This window comes from Bos mutus, chromosome 16, assembly GCF_027580195.1.
Source record: "Bos mutus isolate GX-2022 chromosome 16, NWIPB_WYAK_1.1, whole genome shotgun sequence".
Lineage (NCBI taxonomy): Eukaryota > Metazoa > Chordata > Mammalia > Artiodactyla > Bovidae > Bos > Bos mutus.
In genome coordinates, this window is record NC_091632.1 from 47052833 (window position 1) to 47078896 (window position 26064).

The 26064-nt window shown below is 36.6% G+C and overlaps 1 protein-coding gene across 14 annotated transcripts in view; it reads right to left on the bottom strand.

Annotated features, from left to right (window-relative positions):
* Positions 1 to 26064, bottom strand: part of PRRC2C (proline rich coiled-coil 2C) — a 95334-nt gene that overhangs the window by 52494 nt on the left and 16776 nt on the right. For 11 of the 14 annotated variants that reach the window (XM_070385295.1, XM_070385299.1, XM_070385297.1 and 8 more), the window contains 10 exons: positions 14543 to 14708; positions 13474 to 13651; positions 11806 to 11915; positions 10593 to 10718; positions 8638 to 8858; positions 5776 to 5858; positions 5033 to 5166; positions 4865 to 4952; positions 3237 to 3381; positions 2356 to 2409 (listed from right to left, as the gene is read on the bottom strand). In XM_070385295.1, coding sequence (XP_070241396.1) covers positions 2356 to 2409; positions 3237 to 3381; positions 4865 to 4952; positions 5033 to 5166; positions 5776 to 5858; positions 8638 to 8858; positions 10593 to 10718; positions 11806 to 11915; positions 13474 to 13651; positions 14543 to 14654 — 1251 coding nt within the window. In that variant the 5' untranslated portion in view covers positions 14655 to 14708. The remainder of the gene's footprint in view (positions 1 to 2355; positions 2410 to 3236; positions 3382 to 4864; positions 4953 to 5032; positions 5167 to 5775; positions 5859 to 8637; positions 8859 to 10592; positions 10719 to 11805; positions 11916 to 13473; positions 13652 to 14542; positions 14709 to 26064) is intronic. The other 3 variants (XM_070385296.1, XM_005902401.2, XM_070385298.1) reach the window with 2 other exon arrangements.

Genomic DNA, 26064 nt, shown 5'->3' on the forward strand with positions numbered 1-26064 from the left:
AGAGAGATTCATATCTAGAGCCCATGGTGGAGAGGGGATCACCTGAGAGACTGAGTTTTACTGATTTAATTTTCAACTGATGTGCTCTAAAACAATTACTACAAAGTCTAAAATCAATGTCAGCAACTATACAAAGACAAGCAGAATGAAAAAAAACACATGAAGAGCTGAAACATCAAGAACTTAAAAATGTGCTTTAAAAATACTGATAAATAGCTACTAGGGTGAAGAAACCTTAAAAGCCATGTAACTATTCAGAATTCCTACAAAAGAGATAACAATGATATGGTGAAAACACTGGACTGAATACTAAAAACAACCAACCAAAGAAACAAACCATAAATCCAGACTCTACCATTTACTAACAGTTTATCTTAGAAAAACTGCTTCATCTCTCTGGTATTGTTACTTAATCTATACCTCAAAGACAAACTGCAAAAACAAAGTAATTATATAAGCACACCTAATTTACACAGGGTAAGCATTTTTTTGAAAAGCAACTTTACTGAAGTATAATTTACATAAAATGTGATACATATATTTTAACTGTATAGTTTGATGACTTTGGACAAATGATAAACTTATGTAACTACTGCCCCATTCAACATATAGAGCATTTTCGTCAGTCCTCTGTATGAATCCCTGACCCCATGCAACCAGTAATCTACTTCTATAGTATAGAGTAGTTCTGCCTTTCCTAAAATTTCACAAAAATGAATACAATAAGTTATGTTGTTTTGTATCTGGCTTCTGGTGCTCATGGTAGGGGTTTTGGGGTCAGTGTACAACAACTGTTCGCTGAATTCTATTGCTGGATACTACGGCATCAGAAGCATACTGTTTCGTCTGTGGACGGACATACATTCGGATTGCTTCTAGTTTTTAAGTAGGAATAAGACAGCTACAGACATTCCTGCTTAAGTATTTGTGTAAATGCATGTTTTCGTTTCCTTTAGATGAATACCCAGGAATGGAACTGCCAAGTCATATAGCAACTATGTGTTTCTCTCTATAAGAAACTGCCAAACTGTTTTCCAAAGTGATTACAGGTTTTATGGCTCCATCAGCAATGTATGAGGGTGTCACCTGCTCTATATCCTTGCCAACATCTGGTGCCATCAGCCTTGAAAATTCTGGACATGTAACAAAATTTCAATGTGGTTTTAGTTTTCATTTTGCTGGGAACTAAAGATGTTGAACATTTTTCCATGTGCTTACTAGCCATCTGTATACCTTACTTTGTGAAATGAATGTTCAAATCATTCTGTTGGACTTTTTGGTCTCATTGTTGAGTTTCAAGAGTTTTTAAATACACGTACGTGCACCCACCCCCCCCCCCCACCCAATATAAGTTCCTTGTCAGATGAATTACTAATATTTTTCCTGTGATCTTTTCTTTGCCTTAGAGATGTTTTTAAAAAATCAGACTGATCAATCTCTTCTTTCTAATTCATGTCTTTTTTGTCTCATCCAAGACATTTTTGTTGGCCCAAGTTCATAAAGACTTTCTTCTACATTTTCTGCTAAATGTTTTAGTTTTAGCTTGTATGTGTATAGAAATGCTACAAAGAGCATGCAGTGGTTAAAAGGAAAATGACTAGTGCAGATGACGGTGATGGTATGTGCACCTATCACATCAGAGTGATCAAGGAAGGAAGGCCTGTGGATTGTTAATATCTGTGATACCTCAAAAGCAAAATTTTAGAAGGATGGAGGGATGAAGAGATTACCTATGCTAACTGCTGCTGAGATTAAGTAAATGAATACAGGAGAATGGATTGTGGCAAGATGGAACAGTCATTACTAATCTTGATAATAACATTTTTTCAAAGGTATACTGGGAGATCAAAGTATAACTGGAGAGGGTTAATGAGAAAGTGATGGCAGGAAGTGTAAAGAACTCACTAAAACAATTTTGCCATGAAGGAGAACAGAGATATAGGGAGGAAATTGGTGGTGGTGATGGGGAGGTGTGAACTGTAGTGAGTTGAAGAAGGGTTGGTGTTTAAAACTTTTTTTAAAGGTGAGAGACAATATTACTGGTAACCGACAAAGATGGGATCCAGGAACAAGTAGAAAGGTGGTCCTAAGGAACAAGGACAATAGAAAAAAAGTCAGTACAGGAAAGGTACTTGATTGGGAAGAACAGGTGCTTCTTTATTTTCTTAGAAAAATTAGGAGCATGCTAATGAGCTGAGAAGGAAGAGGGAAAGCTAAAGAAAGAGGTGCAGCTACAAGGTAAGGTTGGTAACTATTTCATAAAAATTATCAATTAGAAACACAGAACCTTTCCACTGTAACAAACAGGGCAAATAATACCTACAGTCCATTAACAAGCATTTAATTAAGATTTACCTGCTGTGCAAGCAACTTTGGAGGTGGTGGCAAGTGTGATGATGGTCCACGTTCCTATTATAAAGAAAATAATTTTTACAAAATAAGATAAAAAATATCTACTTCAAATATTTCTGACTGTAATGTTTTTCAGTGAGACCAAAAGACTGCAAAAAGTAAAACATCATTACTCTTTTCCTTTTTAAATAAAAATACATCAGTCCCTATAACTACATTCTATAGAATCACTCAAGCATTTCAATAAAGTTACAAACACAAAATAACTTTGTTAAAAGTAGATTCTTAGTGTAAAAATCCTAGAATTGTAGCCCAAGTAATCTGGCTGTGGAGAATTATGCCTTTAATTTCAAATTTTTATTTATATAGGTCCAATTCTTTTCATGGAATTTTTTTCCTAATGGCAGACTAAACTTTTTAAGTTTATATAAAGAAAAGAAACATTTAAAACACTGGAACCAGATATGAATGGATTAGTTACTTGTTTTTATATTTCAGGATCTCACACACACACATATGAAGATATGGTCTATATTTCTCTGTTCATTCATCATTCCCTATTATGTCAGTTAAAAGTCACACAAAATACAGGTTTTACTTAATAATTAATTTTAAAAACCTGCTTTTCCAGAATTCACAAATTTATTTTCCAACGACTCACCAATGGCTTATGAAATTCAAACTTGTGGTTTAGCATATACTACTCGACAACTACTAGTTCTTACACAGCTCTTATTGGTATGCAATAAGTCTATGGTTTATGTCTCTTTAAGAAAAAATATATAGTTTCCATTTCCTAAGTCTTTTTCCAACTCCATGATTATAAGATTAATTTATCCTTGTCCCTTGTCTGCAGTGACAAGAACCTCATGATTCCCACAAACCTGATTAAATGGCGGTCCTTTCCCATAGGGACCTTTTGCTACTGATGGCTGGGTAGGTATCTGAGAAGATGATTTGGTGTTGGAAACTTCATCTGGTTCTTTTCGGTTTTCAGTGTTTTCAGAGGCTTTTGAACTTTGATCCTCACTGAAGAATCAAAACCCAAGTGAAATAATAAATAGAATAGACAAAATATAAATGTTAAGTAAATGCATTTTCTCAACATAAAAAAGACATTACTTTCATTCAGTTTTGGGGGAAAATTCATTAAGGAATGAGGTGGCTTTTTAATTGAGCAGTGCTAATTTATTCACTCAAGAAATATACGCTATTATCTGCAATGAGATGGGGCCTGGGCTTGGACAGATTATCACAAGATATAAGCTGCAATGCCTGGGCTTGGCCAGATTATCACAAGATATAAGCTGCAATAGAGTACTTGTCAAATACAGACACACCCACTTGACACACAATATGATTCCATCATTTTCTATTATTCTATTATTCTCACCCAAAACTCTCATCTGAATGCAACTAATACTCCAGATAATTAATTATTCTCATTTACTCTAATTTGTTCTGATTTAGTGAAAAAGAGCAATCAAGCTATAGTATTTTAAAAGTAATGACAAATCACAGGCATCTCACAGCTGATAATCAAACAGCAATGTATTACAACATTATGGCTGAAAAACTATACCGATGTGTACATGCAAGCTCCTGTTTAAGAGCCCCATTTTTATGCTTTATGACCCATATATTCCTGACCTCGCCCCATGTTTTTTAAAAAAAAAAAAAAAAGGAAAAGCTCCCATTTCCCAAGAACTTATTGCTCCTTGTTAAGTTAAAAAAATCAAAGACTTGAAGCAGCTGTTGTAACCCAAGTAAGTTTTCTCCAGTTTCATAAATATGGATCAGGTCAAGCAAGTAAAAAGTTTTAAATGATCCCTGATACGGTCTCTCAAAGTACCTCCATTAGATGACAAGCATCTATGCAGTTTTTAACTTTTTATTTTGTATTGGGTATAGCCAACTAACAAACAATGTTGTGATAGTTTTAGGCGAACGGGTTAGGGACTGAGCCATATAAACAGCTTCTTTTAAAAAAATAAGTATTTTCTTTAGAAACATCAGACTCTTAATTCCTTGATTATTCATACTTTGAAACTTTGGCTCATCAATCACCTTCCCACCCAGTAAAAATCCTCGGAGTAGGACACAGAAATTCTATAAGCAGGGAGCAAATACCTATCAATGAAAACTCTTTGCATAAATGGCTCATGTGGGACTTCCCTGGTGGTCCAGTCGTTAAGAATCCAACTGCCACTGCAGGGGACATGGGCTTACTTCCTGGACTCCCTGGTCCAGGAAGATTCCAAATGCCAAGAGGCAACTAGGCCCACAGGCCATAACTACTGAAGCCCGCACTCTCCAGAGCCCGTGCTCTGCAACAAAAGCCGCCACCGCAAAGAGAAGTCCGTGCAAGACTAGAGAATAGCCCCTACTCGCCACAACTACAGAAAGCCTGTGAGCAACAAAGACCCAGAGCAGGCAAAAATAAAATTAAATAAGTGGTCCATGTTACATTAACAAATTCACACTATTATTAGTAACAGATATCACAACTTACCTGCTGTTTTCTTTAGGACTACTACTTCCTTGCTCATCATCATCACTGAAATTCAGCTGTTCTGTATAATCCACTTCCATCTGAGCACCTATTAAATTAAGGAGAATTCAGACTGACTGTTTCAAAGTGTATAAAATCTAAAAGTGCTTTATTAATCTTGTCTCCTACCTGCCCAACCTTCGTCAGCTTCAGCATCTAGGTTATCAAATTTATCAAGCTCCTTCAGTTCTGATGCACTAAGGATGGAGGGACGTTCAGGCTCAGAGGCCCATGAAGGAGGTGGGCCTCTTCCTCGAAGGCCTCTAAGCAGTGACAGGTTATGAGGGAAAAAGGATACCAAGTTTTAATGATACTAAATTAGGAAAATAGTAAAAGACTGGAATTTAGTTAACTTCAATTCAACATTAATGCTTTCTACATGGTAATATACAAAGTATTCTGCACTGGCATGTGTATGAAAAGACTTTAAGATTAACACATAAATTTAAGACAATACATAATGATGTTTCTTATGCAGATATTTAACAGCAAAATTTTCAAGCATTTAAAATAAAACAAATATACATTAGAAGTCTATATGGCTAAGAGTCCTATTCATCTGAAAATAAAGAACTTGAAGGAAAATCATCATTCAGGAGGATGCTCAAGGTTTACAATTAAGGAAAAAAAGAATGGGGGTTATCAACGTCATGGAAGGAAGACGGAGTAAAGTGCCATCCATTTTGGGGGCCACAATTTTCAGTTTTCAGAATTTTATGTCAAGTGATTTAATGTTTTAGAAGATTAAAGTATTTTTGTTCTATTGATGAAAGTTAACCAATTACTTGTTGATGACAAATGTACCTTGAAGACAGAATAATAAATCCCCACAATCTACTCAACCTCCTGAAAATCTTAACAAGTAGTCTTACTTGTTTGTTTCAGATAAAGAAGGTGGAAACCTCATGGGACCATGTAGAGGAGGATAGGCCATCCTAGGATACTGCTGAAACATCTGCATAAAGGAAACAAAATTGGTAAATTTAGCTACTAAGTTATTAAAAAAAAAAGGTTACCCCTAAGCCTGAAATTATAATATATAGAAATTATTAAAATAAATAGCACTGTGAATACAGAATTTTATCTACTGGTATAGATTATCATTCACTGTCAATAACAAGCCATTTATAAAACTACTGCCTCTACCAAGTCATTACAAAGAGGTAAGAACTAGGACACATCATATTAAGAACTTCTGTTATCTCATTAACAAAGTTACATAAAAATAACTGCACGAAATTGAAAATAAACACAACATGCATGCACCTCAGAAAACTTCAATTTTCTTAACCAAGTTTAAAGATGTGAAATGATACAACGTGAAACCTCCATCCTAATGCAAGAGTAGAGTAACTGAGAGCAGATTTGTTGGTAAAGAACTCAGTTCAGATACAAGGATAGCCCATAACCCGAGGAAGGTGAGGGAGGAAGTGGGCAGGCAGCTAATTGAGGGATTTTCTATGGGTAGGGCATAAGTGGATTCTGAGTCAAGTTATTACACAGATAGTAGTTACATAAAAAGACCCAAAGATGATGCTCTCCATGGGAACTTGGCTTTGTGAATCTGACTTTAGGAAAATTTGTAAGATAGATTATGAAGACAACTAGTAATACCAAGGGAATTAACCTATGATTTATAAGGGAAGAAATGTCAAGCAGTGCTTGGTTATTTACTCTGCTCATATCCAGGTTAAATTATGTTTTAAAAAAATGAAATTGTATTACTTTAAATACATAATTTATATCCTGAAATAGATTAGTTTTTCTTTAAAAACAAAAAAACCATTAGATGAGGAAATTACTTCATACTTGAAGAAAAGCTACGCTTATATGATTGTGCTATGTAAAGAAGAAATTTCTAAGAAGGGTTGGGGCAAAAGTTAATTAAGGTAAGCAACAGCTGAAACTCAACTGGGGCAGCTTTGTGTTTGGGGAATACTCCAGAGAATTTTTGGTTCCATCTCACTTCCACACTGAAATTAGCAAATAGATAACTGGAGGCAAATGGTCATAGATTAAGTTGCATTAGATCCTTCTGCTGATTACTTAGGCATAGATATTATGTGGTGGTAAATGTTTAAAATTTAGGAATTTGCCTCAAGAACATTGTAGAAACAACTTTTCAATATATAATATTTTTAAAAATGTTTGTTTAGTGAAACACTTTATTTGAATAAATTCATTGATGAAATTGGTAACAGAGCTCACTTGATCTTTCCTCTTACCTTCCCTTATCCCACCCCCACATCTGGAAATTCAGGGGTCCTTGGAAGCACAACTTGAAAAATACCAGGAGACAAGTATTTGGATACAAATCATTACTCAAGGTCAGGTTAGCATTTAAGACCGATCTTATTATACACCCCAATAATTAAAGAAAATATTCAACAAGCAATTGTACTAATAATTGATTTCCCTCTATCTTAGAATGGTTAAATAAAACGTAAATTTATTTACTTGAACACATGTAACTCGCCATACAATTTCACAGTAGACTGAGAGCAAACAAAAAGAGGGCAACAAATTTATAGGAAATACAGGGGTCAGAAGTATATATAGTAATACATACTTTCAAAATTAAATTTCCCCTGCCACTCTTAGGTTCTTTTTTTTGAGGTGGGGGTGCAATGTGTGGCATGTGGAATCTAATTCGCTGACTAGAGATTGAACCTGTGCCCCCTGCACTGGGAGTGTGGAACCACTGAACTGCCAGGCAAGTCCCCTCAGAAATATACATTAAATGAAACTACAAGGACAGAATCAGCAAAACCCAGACTGTGAGAAACTCCACGGGTAACAAACTGTGATAGATATGCTCCAAAGAAAGTAAGAGATGGAGGCAAAGATACCCATAGATAACAAAAATGCTAAGAAAAATACCAACCAATCTCAAGAATAGATGGTATCTGGATCCTAATTAAGAGACAATCAGGGAAACTGGAACAATGACTTAGTATTTAAAGAAGAATTTTTTTTATATGTGTGATAATGGCACTGTGAGCTTTCCCCTAGTCTTTCTCTTTTAAAATCTAATCTAAAATATATATGGATGAGATGATCTACTAGGATTTGTTTAGTAATTCCAGGTGGTGAGAAACGTAAGTGAAACAAGATGTACCACAAATTGGTAATTGTTGAAGATGTATGGCAGATAGGGGAAGAAGAAAGTTCCTGCTTTCTTTTAATCATTTCTATTTTTGAATGTTAAAAATATTTCATTATAAAAAGATTTTAAAAACACTTAAAGGTATATTAATAAAAACTTTAGAACTAAAGCAGGTATTAACCTTTTTTGTGCCATGAACAACCCCTTTAGCAGTCTGATAAATCCTATGGACATCATCTCATAAAAATGTTTTTAAATGCATAATTGAAAACACAGGATTACTAAGAAATTAATTATACTAAAATTCTGTCCCCACGATATTTAAAAAACAAAATTTGTGATACAGTAACATGCATGCTTCAGTAAGTAACACTAATAACTATTTTGAAGTTATGCTGAGTATAAAAAATATTTGCAGTATCTTAATGTAATGTTACATGATGCCTATAAAGGATAAAACTCAGGTACTGCTGTGATTGATTCCTAAATTCATAATCAAAGGAAATGTTAATTTTTAGTTAGATGTTAATGAAAATAAAGACCTAAACTTTTCCCCATTCCAATTCTTCCCTTGGTATCCAGAGCAAAAACCTCTTATTTAACCCCTTGCTGATTCAACAATACTCACATAAGGAGGCATCATAGCTCTGTATTGAGAAGCAAGGGCAGGCTGTTGTCCATTCAGTTTAGCCTGTGGAGGACCACAAGCTATCCTCTTTTCTACCACTTTGAGGATATCACTTTGCTCTGATGTTCCAGCTGTGCTTTCATCCTGGCCAGGCTTTTCATCTTGGTCAGATGTTAAAGATGAACTAGCAGATTTGCCACCATCTCTCCAACAAGCAACATCTGGTGTGAAGAGAGATAGGAAAAAAAGAAAACAAAGAAAATCTCAAAATGGAACAGAGTGAAACCAAGTGAGGCATATTTCAAGAATATTTAATCAAGTAAGCACAGTGAAGGAACAGTAAAGTCTAATCTACTCTGTACTAGAAATCAAGTAAGCATAGTGAAGGAACAGTGAAAGTCTAACCTAGGCTGTACTAGGTATCTAGGCTTTGAAGGTGTTTAGGTAGTCAGAGCAGTGACTTCCAAAGTAGAGAGGATACACCTCAGAGGGTACCTCCAGAAGCAAACACTGGGGTTGGGGAAGAAAATATTAGGAATTCCCTATCAAGCTTCACCAGTTTTTGATACAGAGATTAAAATCAGTTATACCAGAGTAGTCCTGAGGGAAGGGAGTTCTATACCCCAAAAGGATTGATAGTGATGCATGCTCTCATTCATTTTCCATCTATTACTGCCTATTACATGTGCCCAAGCGCACAGATTTAGTGTCTGTGTAACCTGATTCAACTACATGTAACCAGATAAAACAGATAATTGGTTTTACAAGGAAACCCTGTTTGGTTCCAGTGGTCTCTACTCCTTCTATTCACACCTGGTGTAGTCCACTCAACTGTGTCCCAGGATTGGTCTGTGCAACCTGTAGAGTAAGACAGATGTGTTGGCGGTCTTCTCTGAAAACAGGCTATGAAAGCCTAGGGGTTTCCATCTTGAGTAAGAGATGTCTGTCTGTCCCTCCTTATTTTTTCTGAGGAATTCATGTTGTGAGCTGCCCATACACAAATGAGCCATGAGAGAGCTTGACACAGTACGCCTAGTCAAGTCAGCATCAGATGAAGGCTTCACTGTAATTTTGATGAGAACCAACAAAACCTGAGGCAGAACCCCCAGCTAAGTGGCTGCCAGATTCCTAACCCTCAGAGACTGAAATGTCCAGTTCAATTTGTTATCTTACTGCCAAATACATTACACAGCAACAGATAACTGGTGAAAAGAAACTAAACAATAGTGGAGTCGACACTACTATTCCTAATATAAACTCATCAACCACATAACAATAATTAAAAAAAAAATTATCTACTCAGATCTGATAAGAAATAGCCAAAGAAATACAAAATGTATCAGGTTATAAAAATACATGGATTTGTAACTATTACTGCAAAGAGGAAAACCCTGTACAGGGTCCAGGGTCCTTTGAGGTATCTGTTAACAACACTATGAATCCAACATAACTCATTAGACATTTTAAAATCTCTCAAAGATTTTACATTTCTATTTTTATTTTCTGCTTTATAATGCATATAATACAAGTATCTCTTACTATTTAAACTGATTAGCTCCTCAGTTTGAATTCAGAAAGCAAGGGATCCCTGAATATTAGCAGAAAGCAAATGAATGGATAAAATTTATACATAAACATTTGCATATCGGGGAGGTTTGCTAAAAATTTTTACTATTGTAAAAATAACCAAATACTGATGTAAGTTCTCCAGTCATTTTGTTAAAATGCTAACTTTTGATTTAGTAGGTTGGTGTGAGGCCCAAGACACATACTTCCAACAAGTTCTCAAGTTAAACTGATGCTGTTCACGTAAAAACCATACTTAAGTGGCAATCAATTATAGTTACTGTCTGCCTTTTCAAACTACATACAACAGCAGCAGGCAGGAGGTTGTATCAAAACAGAACACAAATATAATCTCACTCTACACTTTTACTAAGAGAAAATATTCTTACTTGGTGGGCGTAAACTGGGTCCAGGTCCGTAGTTGTCATCATTTGCTTCTTTTTCTTTTTTTTCCTGATCCCCAGCTGCCTGTAGGCTGGGAAATTCTTGTTGAAAATGACTATTCACCTGGATTCCTAAACATTAAAAACAACAACAACAACAACATATAATACTGAAGATAATACAAAAACCCTTCCAGGATAGAGCTCTCTCCTTTTTCTGGTAATTTATTCCACACTGCAATGGTGACTGTACATATCCATAAAATTTTCAATTTATCTAGAATTAGAATCCCTTGCAAAGTTAATGAACAGCCATGAGGAGAAAAAAAAATCTGAGAAAGGAATCTGCCAGACATCGTTCTGGCAGACTCATTAAAATTGGTGCAGCAAACGAGGAAAGTTTCACTTCTGTTTCTCTTTTATTATGACTCCTTTCATTTTCAACACAAGTTAAATTTTTTTGCTAATAAATAACACTAAGAATCAGTTCAAACAACATTACTAAAACAGAATTTATGAATCAACACTACAAATATGGTGAGGCTATGATGTTTTTGTTTAACTGCTGAGATACTGATGGCACCTCACTATTCACTCATTTGCCTATCTACCTGCCTGCCTATTTTACACTTCCATAAACTAAAAGAACTGACTTTATTAGCTTGAGGGCCTAGACGGGTTTCTCTGTATGTTTTACAGACATATTTGCAAGTGGGGAAATTAAATTTTGTTGGGAAGCCCATCATTCCTAGCGGGGAGGGAAGTATTACAGCTACTATCCTTGATGGCTATTCTCCTAGATCTTCTCTACAATGGAAACTGGGAGTAGCATGCTTGAAACAGAAAAGGTTAAAGGGCACGGATGGAGATTAATATGGTTTACAGCAATCAACATTAATGTCTGGGTATTTTCTGTCTCAGAACTGAAGGCACAAGATTTTGTCTGGTTACAGAGGGTAAAGACAGAGTAATATGGGGCTTGGGGTATCTTAAAGACTACTTCTTTGATTCCTATTACTGGCTCATATATAGGTCTTAATACTGAAACTTAACTAGCCCAAGAGATTTTTTTAAAAGATCCTTTTTTTTAAGGGTCTAATAATTTCTTTTGACAGTGTTCTCTGCCCCTGCCAAAACAGTATAATTTGTCCCTTATCTTCTGTCTGGCTGTTCAGTAACTATCAAGCCTAACCAGTTTCCCCAGCTAATGTCTACTTACCATCTCCTTGCCCACCTTGCTTGTTACTGGCCCATGATTTGGGAGCAGGTGCTACTTCTGGGGGAGCTGCAACCCCAGGTTTTGGTTGTGCTGGTGGAACTTCTGGTGCTCTTAAAAAAATATGAATCCATTATTTCAGATATTGTATGTTTAAACAAAATAAATATTTCACTTAAGCTAAATCTGTATATAAATGATTTTGGCTACATATTTACTCAGATGCACCCCCCCTATGCTTTCTCTCTGCAACATTCCTTTAAAAGAAGTACAGCTATTTTTGTCCTCTTTTATTTCTACCCTTGAATAACCCAAGGAGATGACAGCTTTGTTTTTAATTTTGGAAGGAAAGGAAGGGAAGAGGGAAGGAAGAGAGAGAGAAAAAATAGAAGCACTCATTATTGAACATAGCTACCAAAAATTACTTTTGAAGAAGTAAACATTTATAATTAGAAATAACATTATAGGCATACATACAGTCTGGATTGGTGGGATTAGCCAGGAGCAAAGGCTAATAAGCAAGCTCTCCATTCAGCAGTCAATAGGTTCACCATTATATATTACTATTAATCAAAAGAAGTCATAGCAACCTGACTGATGTGTCCCCATGAGTAAAAGGTGTTTTACAAGGGTCTACAGTTTCAACTGACATCCCTGGTGGCTCAGATGGTAAAGCGTCTGCCTACAGTGCGGGAGACCTGGGTTCGATCCCTGGGTCGGGAAGATCCTCTGGAGAAGGAAATGGCAACCCACTCCAGTACCCTTGCCTGGAAAATCCCATGGACCGAGCAGTGTGGTAGACTGCAATCCATGGGGTCGCAAAGAGTTGGACACGACTAAGCGACTTCACTTTCACAGTTTCATTCAATCCTTGCAATGAGTTAAGGCTTAAAAATAAAACAGTTAACAGACTTAAGAAATGCAATATATTTCTGGTATACTCAGACCTAAAACTGACTTGCTACTACAAAATAATTCTATTAACTAAGAAGTAGAGAACAATAAGCCTTTGATAAGGTTCACCCAAGTAGTAGCATTTATCATATAAAGCTCCTCAGAATCCAGAGCTTTAGTAATAGTTATAGACAAAAAGTATCAAGCACTCATTTTCTTGTCTATTTTTAAAAATTACCACTACTTGGCTTGGTCATTCAATAAACCAAGAGCCCTGCATAATTCTTGACACAGAATACTAAATACTAAATATTTATTGAATGAATTATGATTAAGAGGGACATTACTAATTCCATGCCAGTTTTCTTATTAATTCTTTATTCATTCAAATAGTATTACTTGATTACCTATGATGTACATCAGGTAGTTTCAATGAGGCAGACAGAAACTCTAAGCTTTGTGGAAATTATTTAACAGAATGACTCTTAAATCATAGAAAGAGAATGCCTGATTTGGTGAGGAATAGGAGGGAGCCTAACACAGTGTACGATAAAAGGAAAGTTGTGACCAGTATTTCTGTCATCTGTTCTGCCCTGACACCTGAAAATACTGCCACTAAACCCACTCCTAGTAAAAATTACACTAGAGTTGACTATATATAAAACATTTTAAAGGGCATGATATATGTAATACACATAGCATATCACCTAGCACATAGAAGGGACTCAAACATAAAGAATGGGGAATGATTTCATTTTTTAGTAGACTTTGACTTACTTTTCTTCTTCGTGTTGCTCTTGTTTTGAAGCCCATCCTGTGCCGTCTTTAGGTACAATGTTCACATTAGGATCATTGCCTTTGTTTTCTGCTTTGAGACTTGGGAGGTTAGCAGGTGGAGGCATACGCCGAGAAATACCAACTTTTCCAAGACTCTGTAATCCATGGCGAGCTGCAACTAAAGATCAGTAACATCAACTTTCTTAGTAACTATTTTATTCTTAAAACAACACAAAAGACAATAGGAATTAATGGAATCTTGAGCTATTATTTTCTAATATTTTAAGAAAAAAAATTTAAAACTAAGCCACAAACCTGCAACATGACCCAAGGAAGAAGTTGTATTCAAATTAACTATCAAGTCACTAAACAGATGCTTGAAAAATTCTAACAGCTAAACTAACTCTATAAACTACAAAAAAGAAAACACTGACAGTGCTGTTTTGTACTTTTTCCCAAGGAACTGATTTTAAACTCAAAACTTCATACGTGAAACAATAAATAAGATATAAAACAATCTCACAGACATATAGGACAGACCTGTGGTTGCCCAGGGGAAGTGGGTAAAGTGGGAGTTTGGGATCAGCAAATGCAAACTAGTATATACAGAATGGATAAACAAAGTCCTACTGTACTCAATATACTGTGATAAATCATAATGGAAAATGAATATAAAAATGTATATATATGTATAACTGAATCACTTTGCTATATGGCACAAATTAACAAACACTATAAATCAACTACATCTGATTAAAATATTTTTAGCTTTATACCTATTAATCTCATTAACCAAGTCTCCCCTTTGGAACCATACAGTTTAACTTACTTTCTGCTGACAACAAACTGGAAAAAAATAAACATTTTAAAACATTTATAAACTTTTAACTTTAAAAACTTCATATCCCCTCATAGATGTGTATGTACATAAAAAGCACAATGCAAACAGGGCTGCTTTAACACAGGTTTACCTAGATCCTAACAGCAATAGCTCTAGTATGTGATTTAGAGTAATAAAATGAAACCATGAAAATTATAAAAAACATAAAAGCCACTTGATTTTACTCACCTGTGGTTTTCTGAGTTTCTAATGATTTACCCTTGTAAGTATTAAATAAACTGAGTGTCGCATACTTTTTCCCATCCTTTGCTTTTGTGCTCTGGCCTGACTTCTCCGACATTTCGGTGGAAACTCATCGAGTCTAGAACCTTCTGCCACACCCCTTAAAATCAGTCTGTAAGATTAACAGAAGAAAGAGAATTAAGGAGGAACATTTTAGTTTACTAAAAACTTAGTAAATTCAAATGTTCACAGAAATTCTGAAAAATAAAAATGAGATGTTAAATCATTCTTTAATAACTCACATTAATAATAGTTTCATGAGCCCGTTTAATACTATAAAATTCCAACAACCAACATGTGACAAAGTTAATCAAAATAAACTGCCATGTGCTTGGTGAGTATATTATTTATGGTTTGTAACCACTTAACTATCGTATAGAGAATATGGGTTTTAAGCCATACTGAGATGAACAGTTGAACTACAGTTAATCGATGGAGAATGTCTTTCTGTTTAATAAGCAAATATTATTCAACCTAATAGGACTGAGATGACCGGCATGATCGGCTTACACATATGGAGTCCAAATGTGACAGAAGGATAACATCCTTTTCTTATAAACTGCATGCCTGTGTTTTCAGGCAATATGTGTCTAACAAGAATCTTTTATTTAACAGTCTAGAATAGAAAGAACATTCTATTTTCTATGCATTCTGCAAAGGGTAGAACACTCCCTCATAAATCTAAGACACAATATTCTATTTCACTACAGAGTAAAGTGTTCAAGAAATAGTGTACACTTGTCAAAAGTCTCTGTATATATGAGAAGTAAACAGTATTTTAATGAACATTCATATACAAAGAGAATGTTCATCTTTGGAATTAATATACCCTAATTAAAAACTAGCCTAATAATACACAGGGGAGGTGATACAGATTAGCTCTCATACTATTTCTCTTCAATTTATAAAGATATACATTATCAATCTTAGGAATTGTTTCTTTTTTTGTGCATGTTTGCTCTATTTGTTTTGAGAGTAGAAGTAGGGCAGGAGGTAGTGAATCTAACAAGAAACCAACAATAGCTAAAAGCATGAGAGCTAAAGACAGTACCAAAATAGGATGTAACGCAAAAAGCATTCAAAGTCAAGGAACGCCTGAGTAGGTCCTATCATCATAAAGATCCTTTCATGTATTGGTTTTACATTTGTCAATTACAGAATAAGCATCACATCCAGAGGTATGATTTTACATTCATAACAGCTAACATACAATGTTCATGTGGTTCCATAAAGTTTATCTGTAATCTTGACATCTATTATCTCATTTTAGACTAAAAATGTTATGATATAGTTAGTATTCTGGTTTTTACAGATGAGGAAACTGATGTTCATAGGCAAATGAGACTGGCTTTGAAATCAAGGCTTCTGGTCAGTCGGTTTATACCATGCTGCCTCCTGTAACTAATTACTTAGCTTCTCCAAGTATACATTTACAATTTGAAATAAATTGTGTAAATCACTCACCTGCAACCAAAAGAACTACATTAACACATAGATCGCTTGCAATCATAGGTGCAAGGATGTATATAATTAATTTTATCCCAAGGGTGCTAATGATGACAGTGTGAAGACAGCTATACTCAGAGAATCTCTTTTGTTGACACATTTTTACCAATAACATGGACAAAGATATACAGGAAGACTATTCCTCTCCAGTGACAAAAAAGAGGACAGTGCATATTCACTAGATGACAAAATTAAGATTCAAGGGGATCTTTCTTCAGGTGAAAATAAGGTAACTGGTGTAAAATAAAAACTGTCAACTTCTTCTTTCACCCTCATTTGATGGCAATTTAACACCTGAACATGAACATGAAGTTGCTCAGTCGTGTGCAACTCTTTGTGACCCCATGGACTGTAGCCTACCAGGCTCCTCCGTCAATGGGATTTTCCAGGCAATAGTACTGGAGTGGACTGCCATTTCCTTCTCCAAGGGATCTTCCCAACCCAGGGATCGAACCCAGGTCTCCCACATTGTAGACAGACACATTACCGTCTGAGCCACCAGGAAGTCTAACACCTAAGAATCTCCAAACCTCTCTTAAAACCACAACTACTCATGGAGACCCTCACCTGCCTACATCATAAAAAAAGCAGTAACATAAAAAAACTTTAATTTCCTTAGGGCAAACCTACAAGCCCACCTGCATCTACATCCATCTTTCTGAAGGGTTGCCCTTCCTTCATCTGTTGTTGAAAGTAGTTCTCAGGATCATCCAGAAACTTGTTAGATATGCAAATTCTCAGGATCAAACGCATACCTACTGAATCAAACTGAGGATAAGACCACTGTGCTTTAAAAAGCCCTCCCAGTGACTGTGAAAAAACACAAAAGTTCAAGATATAATGATTTACTACGAGCATATATATATATATGCTAGGGCATCCCTGGTAGCTCAGCTGGTAAAAGATTCTGCCTGCAAGGCAGAAGACCCCTGTTTGATTCCTGGGCCGGAAAGATCCGCTTTAGAAGGGACAGGCTACCCACTCCAGTATTCCTGGGCTTCCCTAGTGGCTCAGGTGACATGACTGAGCGACTTTTACCTTCATATATATGCTAAGCAGTGGTCCTTGCTGCAAATTAAAATCACTTGGGGATTTTAAAACATACCAGTTTCTAGAGTTGTGAGGTGGGATCTGATTATCAATTCTTATTTTGAAAATGCTCCTCAGGCTATTCTAAACATGTAAGCAGTCTTCAGAATCACTGCAATAAAGGAAGTGTACCTTTCCTTACATTCCATCGAAGACCAATCCTTCCTTCTGTGCTACCCATCCTCTCACTACTTTCTTTCTCCTCCTCAATTTGTCTGCAGGAATCTCACCCACTTCTAAGGCTTCAACTACCAACTGTGTATGTCAAATTTATATCTCCAACCCAGAATTCTGTGTTCCTAAAGAATCCCACTGCCTGTTTACATTTCTCCTTTGTTTTGAATTACCTGGGAACACAGGCATCTACTTCACATTAAGGGTTTCAGATGCAGACCAAGCCAAGTGAATGTTTACAAAGCATGTGAGGAACTGTAGAGGGGGGAAGGAGAGGATGGGATGAATTGAGACAGTAGTACTGAAATATATACAATTACCACAAATTTGCTGTATGATGCAGGGAGCTCAAATGGGTGCTCTGTGACAACCTAGAGGGGTTGGATAGGGTGGGGTGGGAGGTGGGAGGGAGGTTTAAGATGGAGGGAACATATACCTATTTATATGTTGATTCATATGCTGATTCATGTTGATATAAAGCAATTATTCTCCAATTAAAAATAAATAAATTTAAAAAAATTAAGTTGGGGGCTTCCCTACTGGTTCAGTGGTTAAGAATCCACCTGCCAATGAAAGGGACAAGTGTTCAATCTCTGGTCGCAGAACTAAGATCCCACATGCCAAAGGACAGTTAGGTCCACTCACTGCCCATGTACTACAGAGAAGACCCAGCATAATTCAACCCCCAAATAGCTGAGTCAACAGGAAAAATATCTCAACATGTGACAAAAATGCAAATGTTATACAAGAACTCAAACTGAAGAAAAAACTTGAAGAAACCCAATTATTAATGCTATGTTAACAGACAATTCACTAGAGAAATAATACCACTAAGCAAATGTATTGAAATGCTCAATTTTATAAATAAACAAAACTAACAAGTTAGGGCAGTTCAGCCTGTCCATATGTTTACACAAGGAAAACAAAGTAACAAAACACAATCTAACCACAGGGTGACAGAATATCTAATTCAATTCAGTCATCACAAAACATTTAGAGCTTGGAAAAAAAAAATCACAAAATGAACTTTAATTTTCCTACTTAAAAGTAAAATGAAATAAAAATATGTCTTATAAATTATAAGGAATTTCCAAATACAAAGAAAAAGAAAAGTTCTTGAAAATATATTAAAAACTTCTGTTCGAGTAGTTCTTTTTAAGGTTCAAACTTCTGTACAGAGTTTCTCCTTCCACTATTAATAAAACTACTGCCTATATGGTACTCCCTTCAGTGCATCCTCTTTCACCAAATAGATGAACCAAATACACACTGGGTGTATTCTGAGGTAAGAAAGATGGATAGAGTCAGATTCTCAGGCCAACAGAACAGAGAATTTATTCTTTCATATGCATATGAGTCTGTAATATAAAACCCAAAAAAGCTTTATACTACCAACTAACTCTCCCAAAAAGTAAATCATAAATACACATGACTGAAGCTAGTACAAATGATAATTATCAAAAGATAATTCAAAGATGAAACTATCACAATGTATCCATTTCTATAAGAGAATATGCATTTCTAAAGACAAAGAATTTGTAATCGTAAACAATGCTGGATACATGAGAAAAGCCAACTGCACCATAATGGTTTGCCAGTTATGTGTGGGCACTTTCAGCAATCCCATTCCTAGGCATATATGCCAAGACAACTCTAATGTGAAAACAGACATGCATCCCCCCACCCCCATACCAGCACTATTTACAATAGCCAAGACACAGAAGCAACCTAAATGTCCATCAACAGATGAATGGATAAACATGTACATATAGACAATGAACAGTATTCAGGCATAAAAAGCAATGAACTAATGCCACTTGCAGCAACATGGGTGGGTGGGCCTGGAGACTGTCATACTAAGTGAAGTCAGAAAGAAAAAGACATATACCATACGATGTCACTTATACATAGAATTGTGAACTTCCCAGGTGGCCCAGTGGTCAAGAACTGAACTGCCAATGCAGGGGACATGAGTCTGATCCTTGGTCCAGGGAGACTGCACATGCCATGGGGCAACTAAGCCCTTGCACCACAACTACTGAGCTCACGTGCCCTAGAGCCTGTGCTCCGCAACAAGAGAAGGCACCACAATGAGAAACCTGCTCACTGTAACTCGATAAAGTCCATGGGCAGCAAAAAGATGGGTTAAGTTCTGGAGAGCTAATGTACAGCATTATGATTACAGTCAACAATACTGTATATGTACTGCAAAGCTGCTAAGATGTTAAATGCTGTCACCACGCTCAAAGTAATGATAATTATGCATGTGATTTGTGGAGGGTTTAGCTAATACTACAGCCACAATCACCATACACCTTAAACTTACACAATGTCATATGTCAATAACAACTATTAAAAAAAAAAGAACTACAGACACAGACAAAATGTAAAACCTGAAACTATAAAACTTTTAGAGAAAACATAGGAGAAAATCTTTGCGACTCTGGATTACATTATATAAAGACTGCTTAGTACTCTAAAAGCACAATCTATAGGGAATTCCCTGGCAGTCCAGTAGTCAGGACTCTAAACTTACACTGCTGAGGGCATGGGTTCCATCCATGGTCTGGGAACAAGCCACATGGGGGATGGGGAACACAATCCATAAAAGGTGAAATTTCTAAATTGGACTTTTGCCTTTTGAAAGTTCTCACTGTTGAGAATGAAAACACAAGCTAGTATCTGGGAAAAAAACATCTGCAAATCATGTATCTGATGAAAGACTTTTATCTAGAACATGTACAGAACTCTGAGACCTAGTAACAGTACAATCCAGTTGTTTTTTAAAGGGCACAGGATTGGACACCAGAGATACATAAGTGGCAAATAAACACATGTAAAGACGCTCAGCATTTCGGTATCATTAGTATTTGGGAAATTCAAATTTAAACCACAGTAAGATACCCCTATACTTCTACTGTACTGGCTAAAACTACAGATTAAACCAAGTGTTGATAAGGATGTGGAAGAACTGGAACTCTCAAAGTCTGCTCACGTGTAAAATGTTATAACCAGTTGGGAAAACAGTTCGGAGGTCCTTAAAGAAGAAAAAACATCCAACAACCATACAATCACAATTCTGTTAATAATGTTTATATGAGAAATGAAAACATACGTCCATATGAAGACTCAGACTTGTACTCTGGTTCATAGTTTTATTTGTAACAGGCAAGCACTGGAAACAACCCAACTGTTTCACCAACAGGTGACTGGAAAACCATATTGTTGTATATACATAAAAGAAATGAATACCCAAGCAGTAAAAAAGAATGAATTACTGGTAAATGTAACTACATGGATAAATCTCAAAGTGATTATGCTGAAAGACGCTAGATTTCCAACATATACACTATATACAGAATTTAACTCTGGATGAAAAATACTGCCTTCCATTATCAGTAAACAAAGGATATTACTGCCATCAAGCCAGCAGCTACAGCTCCCAATGTCAACTGTGCACCGTGAGGGGATTCAGGATGAAGAAAAGGAGGACACTGGCCCAAGACAGTTAAGGTGCATATAAAAGGAATGATTTCAAGGGGCCTAGACCCTTGAATCATACATAGAAAAACATTAAGTTCATTAACTTGAGATGTCTGGTTTTCTGTAATTAACAGTAGTTTTTCAATGTTCCAACTACCTGGGTTTCTTCGTAAAATTTCTATATATCCTGGCTCCTCCCTTACCTCTTTAGACTGATTTCTAAGAGCCACCTGAGAAGCTAACTTCCAGACTCGTCTTCAGTTTTGTCCACCAAATAAAACGTAATTCTCAACTTTTACGTTGTAGTCGACACTACAAAATGCAAACGTATCTATGGTACAGGGAATGGGTAGGAACAGAAGGAATTTTTATTGATATGTTCCTTATCTTGACTGTGGTTAAGTTTCATGATGTGTATATGCAAAATATCAAATAGTACACTTTAAGTATGTACAGTTTATTACTTGTCAATAAAAAATATTTTTAAAAAGATCAAGGCCCTCTAGATTGAAAACAAACAAGAATATTACCATACAAATCTACCAGGGCAAATTAAGGAAGAGAGGGCTTCCCTGGTGGCTTGGACAGTAAAGAATCCACCTGCAAAGTAGGAGACCTGGGCTTGATTCCTGGGTTGGGGAGATCCCCTAGAAGAGGGCATGGCAACCCACTCCAGTATTCTTGCCTGGAGCATTCCATGGACAGAGGAGCCTGGTGGGCTACAGTCCATGGGGTCAAAGAGTCTTTAATACTTTGTAATAAACTGGTGATCTAATAAGTAAATTGTTTTCCTGGATTCTGTGAACTGCTCCAGGAAATTAATCAAACCTGACTTATAGCCAGCCTGCCAGTCAGAAGGATAGGTAACAATCTGGACTTTCGACTGGCATCTGAAGTGTTGGGGGGATAAGAGACAGTCTTGTGGGACTGAGCCTGTACTAACCTCTTGGATGTGATGCCCTCCAGGTACCTAGGTCAGAAAGGAGTTAGATTTTTAAGATACCCGGATAACGGCTCGAAAATCTAATTGCTTGATGTGGGGACTCTCCCCCCACCTCACAAGGCAACCAGAAATGTCAGTAGAATATTAAAAGTATAGGAGACATAAAATAGTGTTTTTAATTTGTACAAGGAAAGAAGATGGGAACAGCAGGGCAGGAAATAGGCTGGTAAGATATGAAATTGGAGAAATCAGTAGGCCTGATAAGGAATAATGAAGAACAATGTAAAAATGGGGCTAATACTGGAGCAAAAGAAAATGTCAGAACATAATAAGCAAGAAATCAACAAACTGCTTTTGTTCCTGGGATTGATAAGAAAGCAGTTTAAGATTCTTGTGGCTATAAAGTTAACCAAAGGACAAAACTAGAAACATACAAGAAAATCAACTGGAAATGAAAAATAAACACACCTCTTGTCAAACTATGTTGCATACATCATATAATTGAAAGGAATGCTCTTAAGTACTTTCGTTACCAGACAAATCATTTTAAGTTACCTCATTAAGAGCAGAAAATAAAAATCAAATTTTTATTTGAATAACAACAACTATAAATTCAAGAGCTGACTCTTTTGGAAAAAAATAATATAGAAATTAACTGAATCACTCTAATTTTAAGTTAAACATTAAGAAGAATGAGATAAATACAATAAAATACACACATGAAGAGAATGCTCTGAAATAAGTATTTTCTAGGAAAACAGAAATTATCAGATTTGGCTCAAAATAAACAGGCAAAAACAATACAGGAAAAAAAATAAACAACGTTGTTCAAAAACTGCCCATCCTCAAACAGTGTCTGGCCCAGGTGATTTCACAGGAGAATTCTGACATTAAACAGAGACAAGTCACATGCTATTTACAGTGAACTAAATGCAGGTCTTGGCAAACTAAGGCTTATGGCTGAATCCAGTCTGTGGCCTGTTTTGTAAGGCTTGGAAACCAAGAATGTTTTAAGCTGTGCCCACTCCAGTACTCTTGCCTGGAAAATCCCATGGGCAGAGGAGCCTGGTAGGCTGCAGTCCATGGGGTCGCTAAGAGTTGGACACGACTGAGCGACTTCACTTTCACTTTTCACTTTCATGCACTGGAGAAGGCAATGGCAACCCACTCCAGTGTTCTTGCCTGGAGAATCCCAGGGACGGCGGAGCCTGGTGGGCTGTCGTCTATGGAGTCGCACAGAGTCAGACACCACTGAAGCGACTTAGCAGCAGCTGCGTTCTAAACCGAAGTCTAAGCATCTATCCTAAAAAAATACTAATGTGCAAAATACACATACACATAGGATATTCACTATGATATGGTATGTGATAAAATTTATTTATAACCTAGGTCAGTCATTAAGTGATCCATATTTTGAAACATTACTGAACTGGAGATGTAAGAGCCAAGAATCTGCTCTCACAAATCTTTTCAGTTTGACAACTCAAATAACAGGTAAATAACATCACTTCACATGGTGACAAACACTGTAAATAAAACCAACAGGACAACATGAGAAAGTACAAAAGGGTAGAACTAAAGTACTTTGGATCAGTGGATCAGTATCAGCCTCTCTGACTTGAGAGAGAGCTTCTGACTTGAACCTAACAGAGAAGCAGGCAGCTTCAAGGCTTAAGAAAAACAAAGGCAAAGGCCTTCCCATACTGATATGCTAATCATGTTCAAAAACAAAAAAGTGGTGAAGTGGAAGCTATTAAGAGAGGGTTGGCTGGATGACCATTAGGATTTAAAATTTTATCTTTGAAGCAAATGAACTCTGAGTAGAGGCTGTCTTTTTGTTTCAAAGATATTCTGGGAGTTCTGGTGATCCTGGGGTTAGGATTCGGCACTGTCACTGCTGTGGCCCAGGTTCAATCCCTGGTGGGGGAACTGAGATCCCCACAAGCCTCTTGGCATGGCCAAAAATATATGTATCATTCTGGCAACAACGTGGAGAAGAGACTGCAGGGGCCCATACGTGGAATATGAAGATACCAGACTGTCACAGCTTAGGGACAAGAGATAGGCCATGGCTGAAAAATGGAGACTAGACACAGGAGTGTAGGAAAGAGGAGTCAAGGACAAGAAGTCAATGATTCAAATTTTACGTTAACACTAAGAGGAATGAAAAAGATTAGCGTGAAAAACTAGACATTAAGTAAGATGGAAAGACTAGATTTAGAGAAGATGGGGGGGGGGGCAAGAAAGAAGCTTCCCAGGTGACGCTAGTGGTAAGGAACCTGCCTAAGAGATATGAGTTCAACTCCTGGGTTGGGAAGATCCCATGGAGGAGGACATGGCAACCCACTCCAGTATTCCTGCTTGGGGAAATCATAGACAGAGGACCCTGGTGGAGAGTTGGACACGACTGAAACAACTTACCGTGCATAAACAGGGGAAGAAAGCAAAAGAAGCTGGTGAGTTCATTTGACTTCTCCTGATCTGCCTTGTAGTTTACACAACAAATAAAAACCAGAAAAAAGTAATATCCAAATACATGTATAAAAATACTTTGTGTTCATTGAGTACAACACCATTGTCATTATTCCTCCCTATATCGTAAAAGGTCCTTCCAAGTGTGGTAATGAGAAATGGCTCTTCCTTTTGAGCACTGGCATGGGAACCTAACCCACATCAACAATACTGTATCCAAGGGACAACATATCTTCTCTCTGGTGTGCTCTTGCCCTTGCATACTAAAACCTGAAATAATGAAACCTAAGTTCTCTTAAAGCCTGCTGGAGTAATTGGTATAGTCTTTGAAATATAATTTAGCAAAGCAACCCTCTACAGGTTACACAGAAACAACAAGTCTTCTGAAATACCTCCCTACTGCTGCAGTGACAATATCCATTCAACATTTATAAAACAAATGTGCTGAGAACTAATAAACTGCCAAATGTTGTTTTAAACGTTCAGTTGCTCAGTTGTGTCCAACTATTTGTGACCCCATGGACTGCAGCATGCCAGGCTTCCCTGTCCATTACCAACTTCCATGATGCCCCTGTGTTCATGGAACTTTTGACGATAAGTAAATGAAAACATGGAAATGAAAAAACTGGGTAAAGGGACAGCAAAGAGAGGAAAGAGACTTTAGACAGGATGATGAAGGTTTGAAAGACCTCTATGCACAAGGGGATATGAGTTAAGAAAATCCATCTGTGGTTCTCAATGCAGGTTGCACAGACTTATCCAGGAAGATCCTGAAAGATAATATATGTCCAGGTCTCAGTGCTAGACCAGTTAAATCAGAATTTCTGGGGCTAGGTCTGCCAATGACATTCTTTAAAAAGCTCCCCAAGTGTCTCTAAAGGATAGCTATGATTGAGAACCACCAGAAAAACAAAGCAATTCTGATCCTGAAAACAAGGCAGGAGAGGAAGTCAGGTAGACAGAGGTCAAATTTTGCAGAATATTTTAGGCTAAGAAAAAGAGTTATCATCCATGTGTTTGTTCTAAATGTCATGAAGAGCCAATGGAGGAGAAAAAAAAGAAAGAAAGTGAAGTCGCTCAGTCGTGTCCAACTCCTTGTGACCCTATGGACTGTAGCCCACCAGGCTCTTCTGTCTATGGGGATTCTCCAGGCAAGAATACTGGAGTGGGTTGCCATTTCCTTCTCCAATCGAGGAGAAAATAATCCAAAAAAAATCTCAATTTCTGAGTAAATGCATGACTGCATTCAGTAGACCCACATCTTGAGTAACAAAAGGGTACAACTGACATAAATTAGTAATTAAAGAAAAAAAAAAAAAACCTTTGAAGCTGTCTGTTCTAGAGGAATACTCTCTTCAAACTTGCTATCTTCTGATTTCAAAAAAACACATGGACAGTTACGAGAGACCAAAGAACTATATCCTCTATTTGTATCCCTTTTAATTTTGAAAGCTTTTTATCATTTGTATAAAGAATAGTTTTTAGTTCCGTGGTGGCCTGGGTTCAATCCCTGGTCAGGAAACTAAGATTCCAATAAGCTGAACAGTGAGGCCAAAATACAAACATACATACATATTTATATTTAATATATACATATTTTATATGGTTTATACATTATAAACCACAAATATTTGCATTTTCTAGACATAAAACTGATTTTTAAAATTTATATATATATTACTACCCTGTCTACTATGTACTTAAAAGTCTAAATCATTATGATTTGAGGGTCAGTCTGCAAAAACAAAGCTGTGTGAATAATAGATCCTCTTTCTCTGTTTAAGGAAAGAAAAAGTGAACA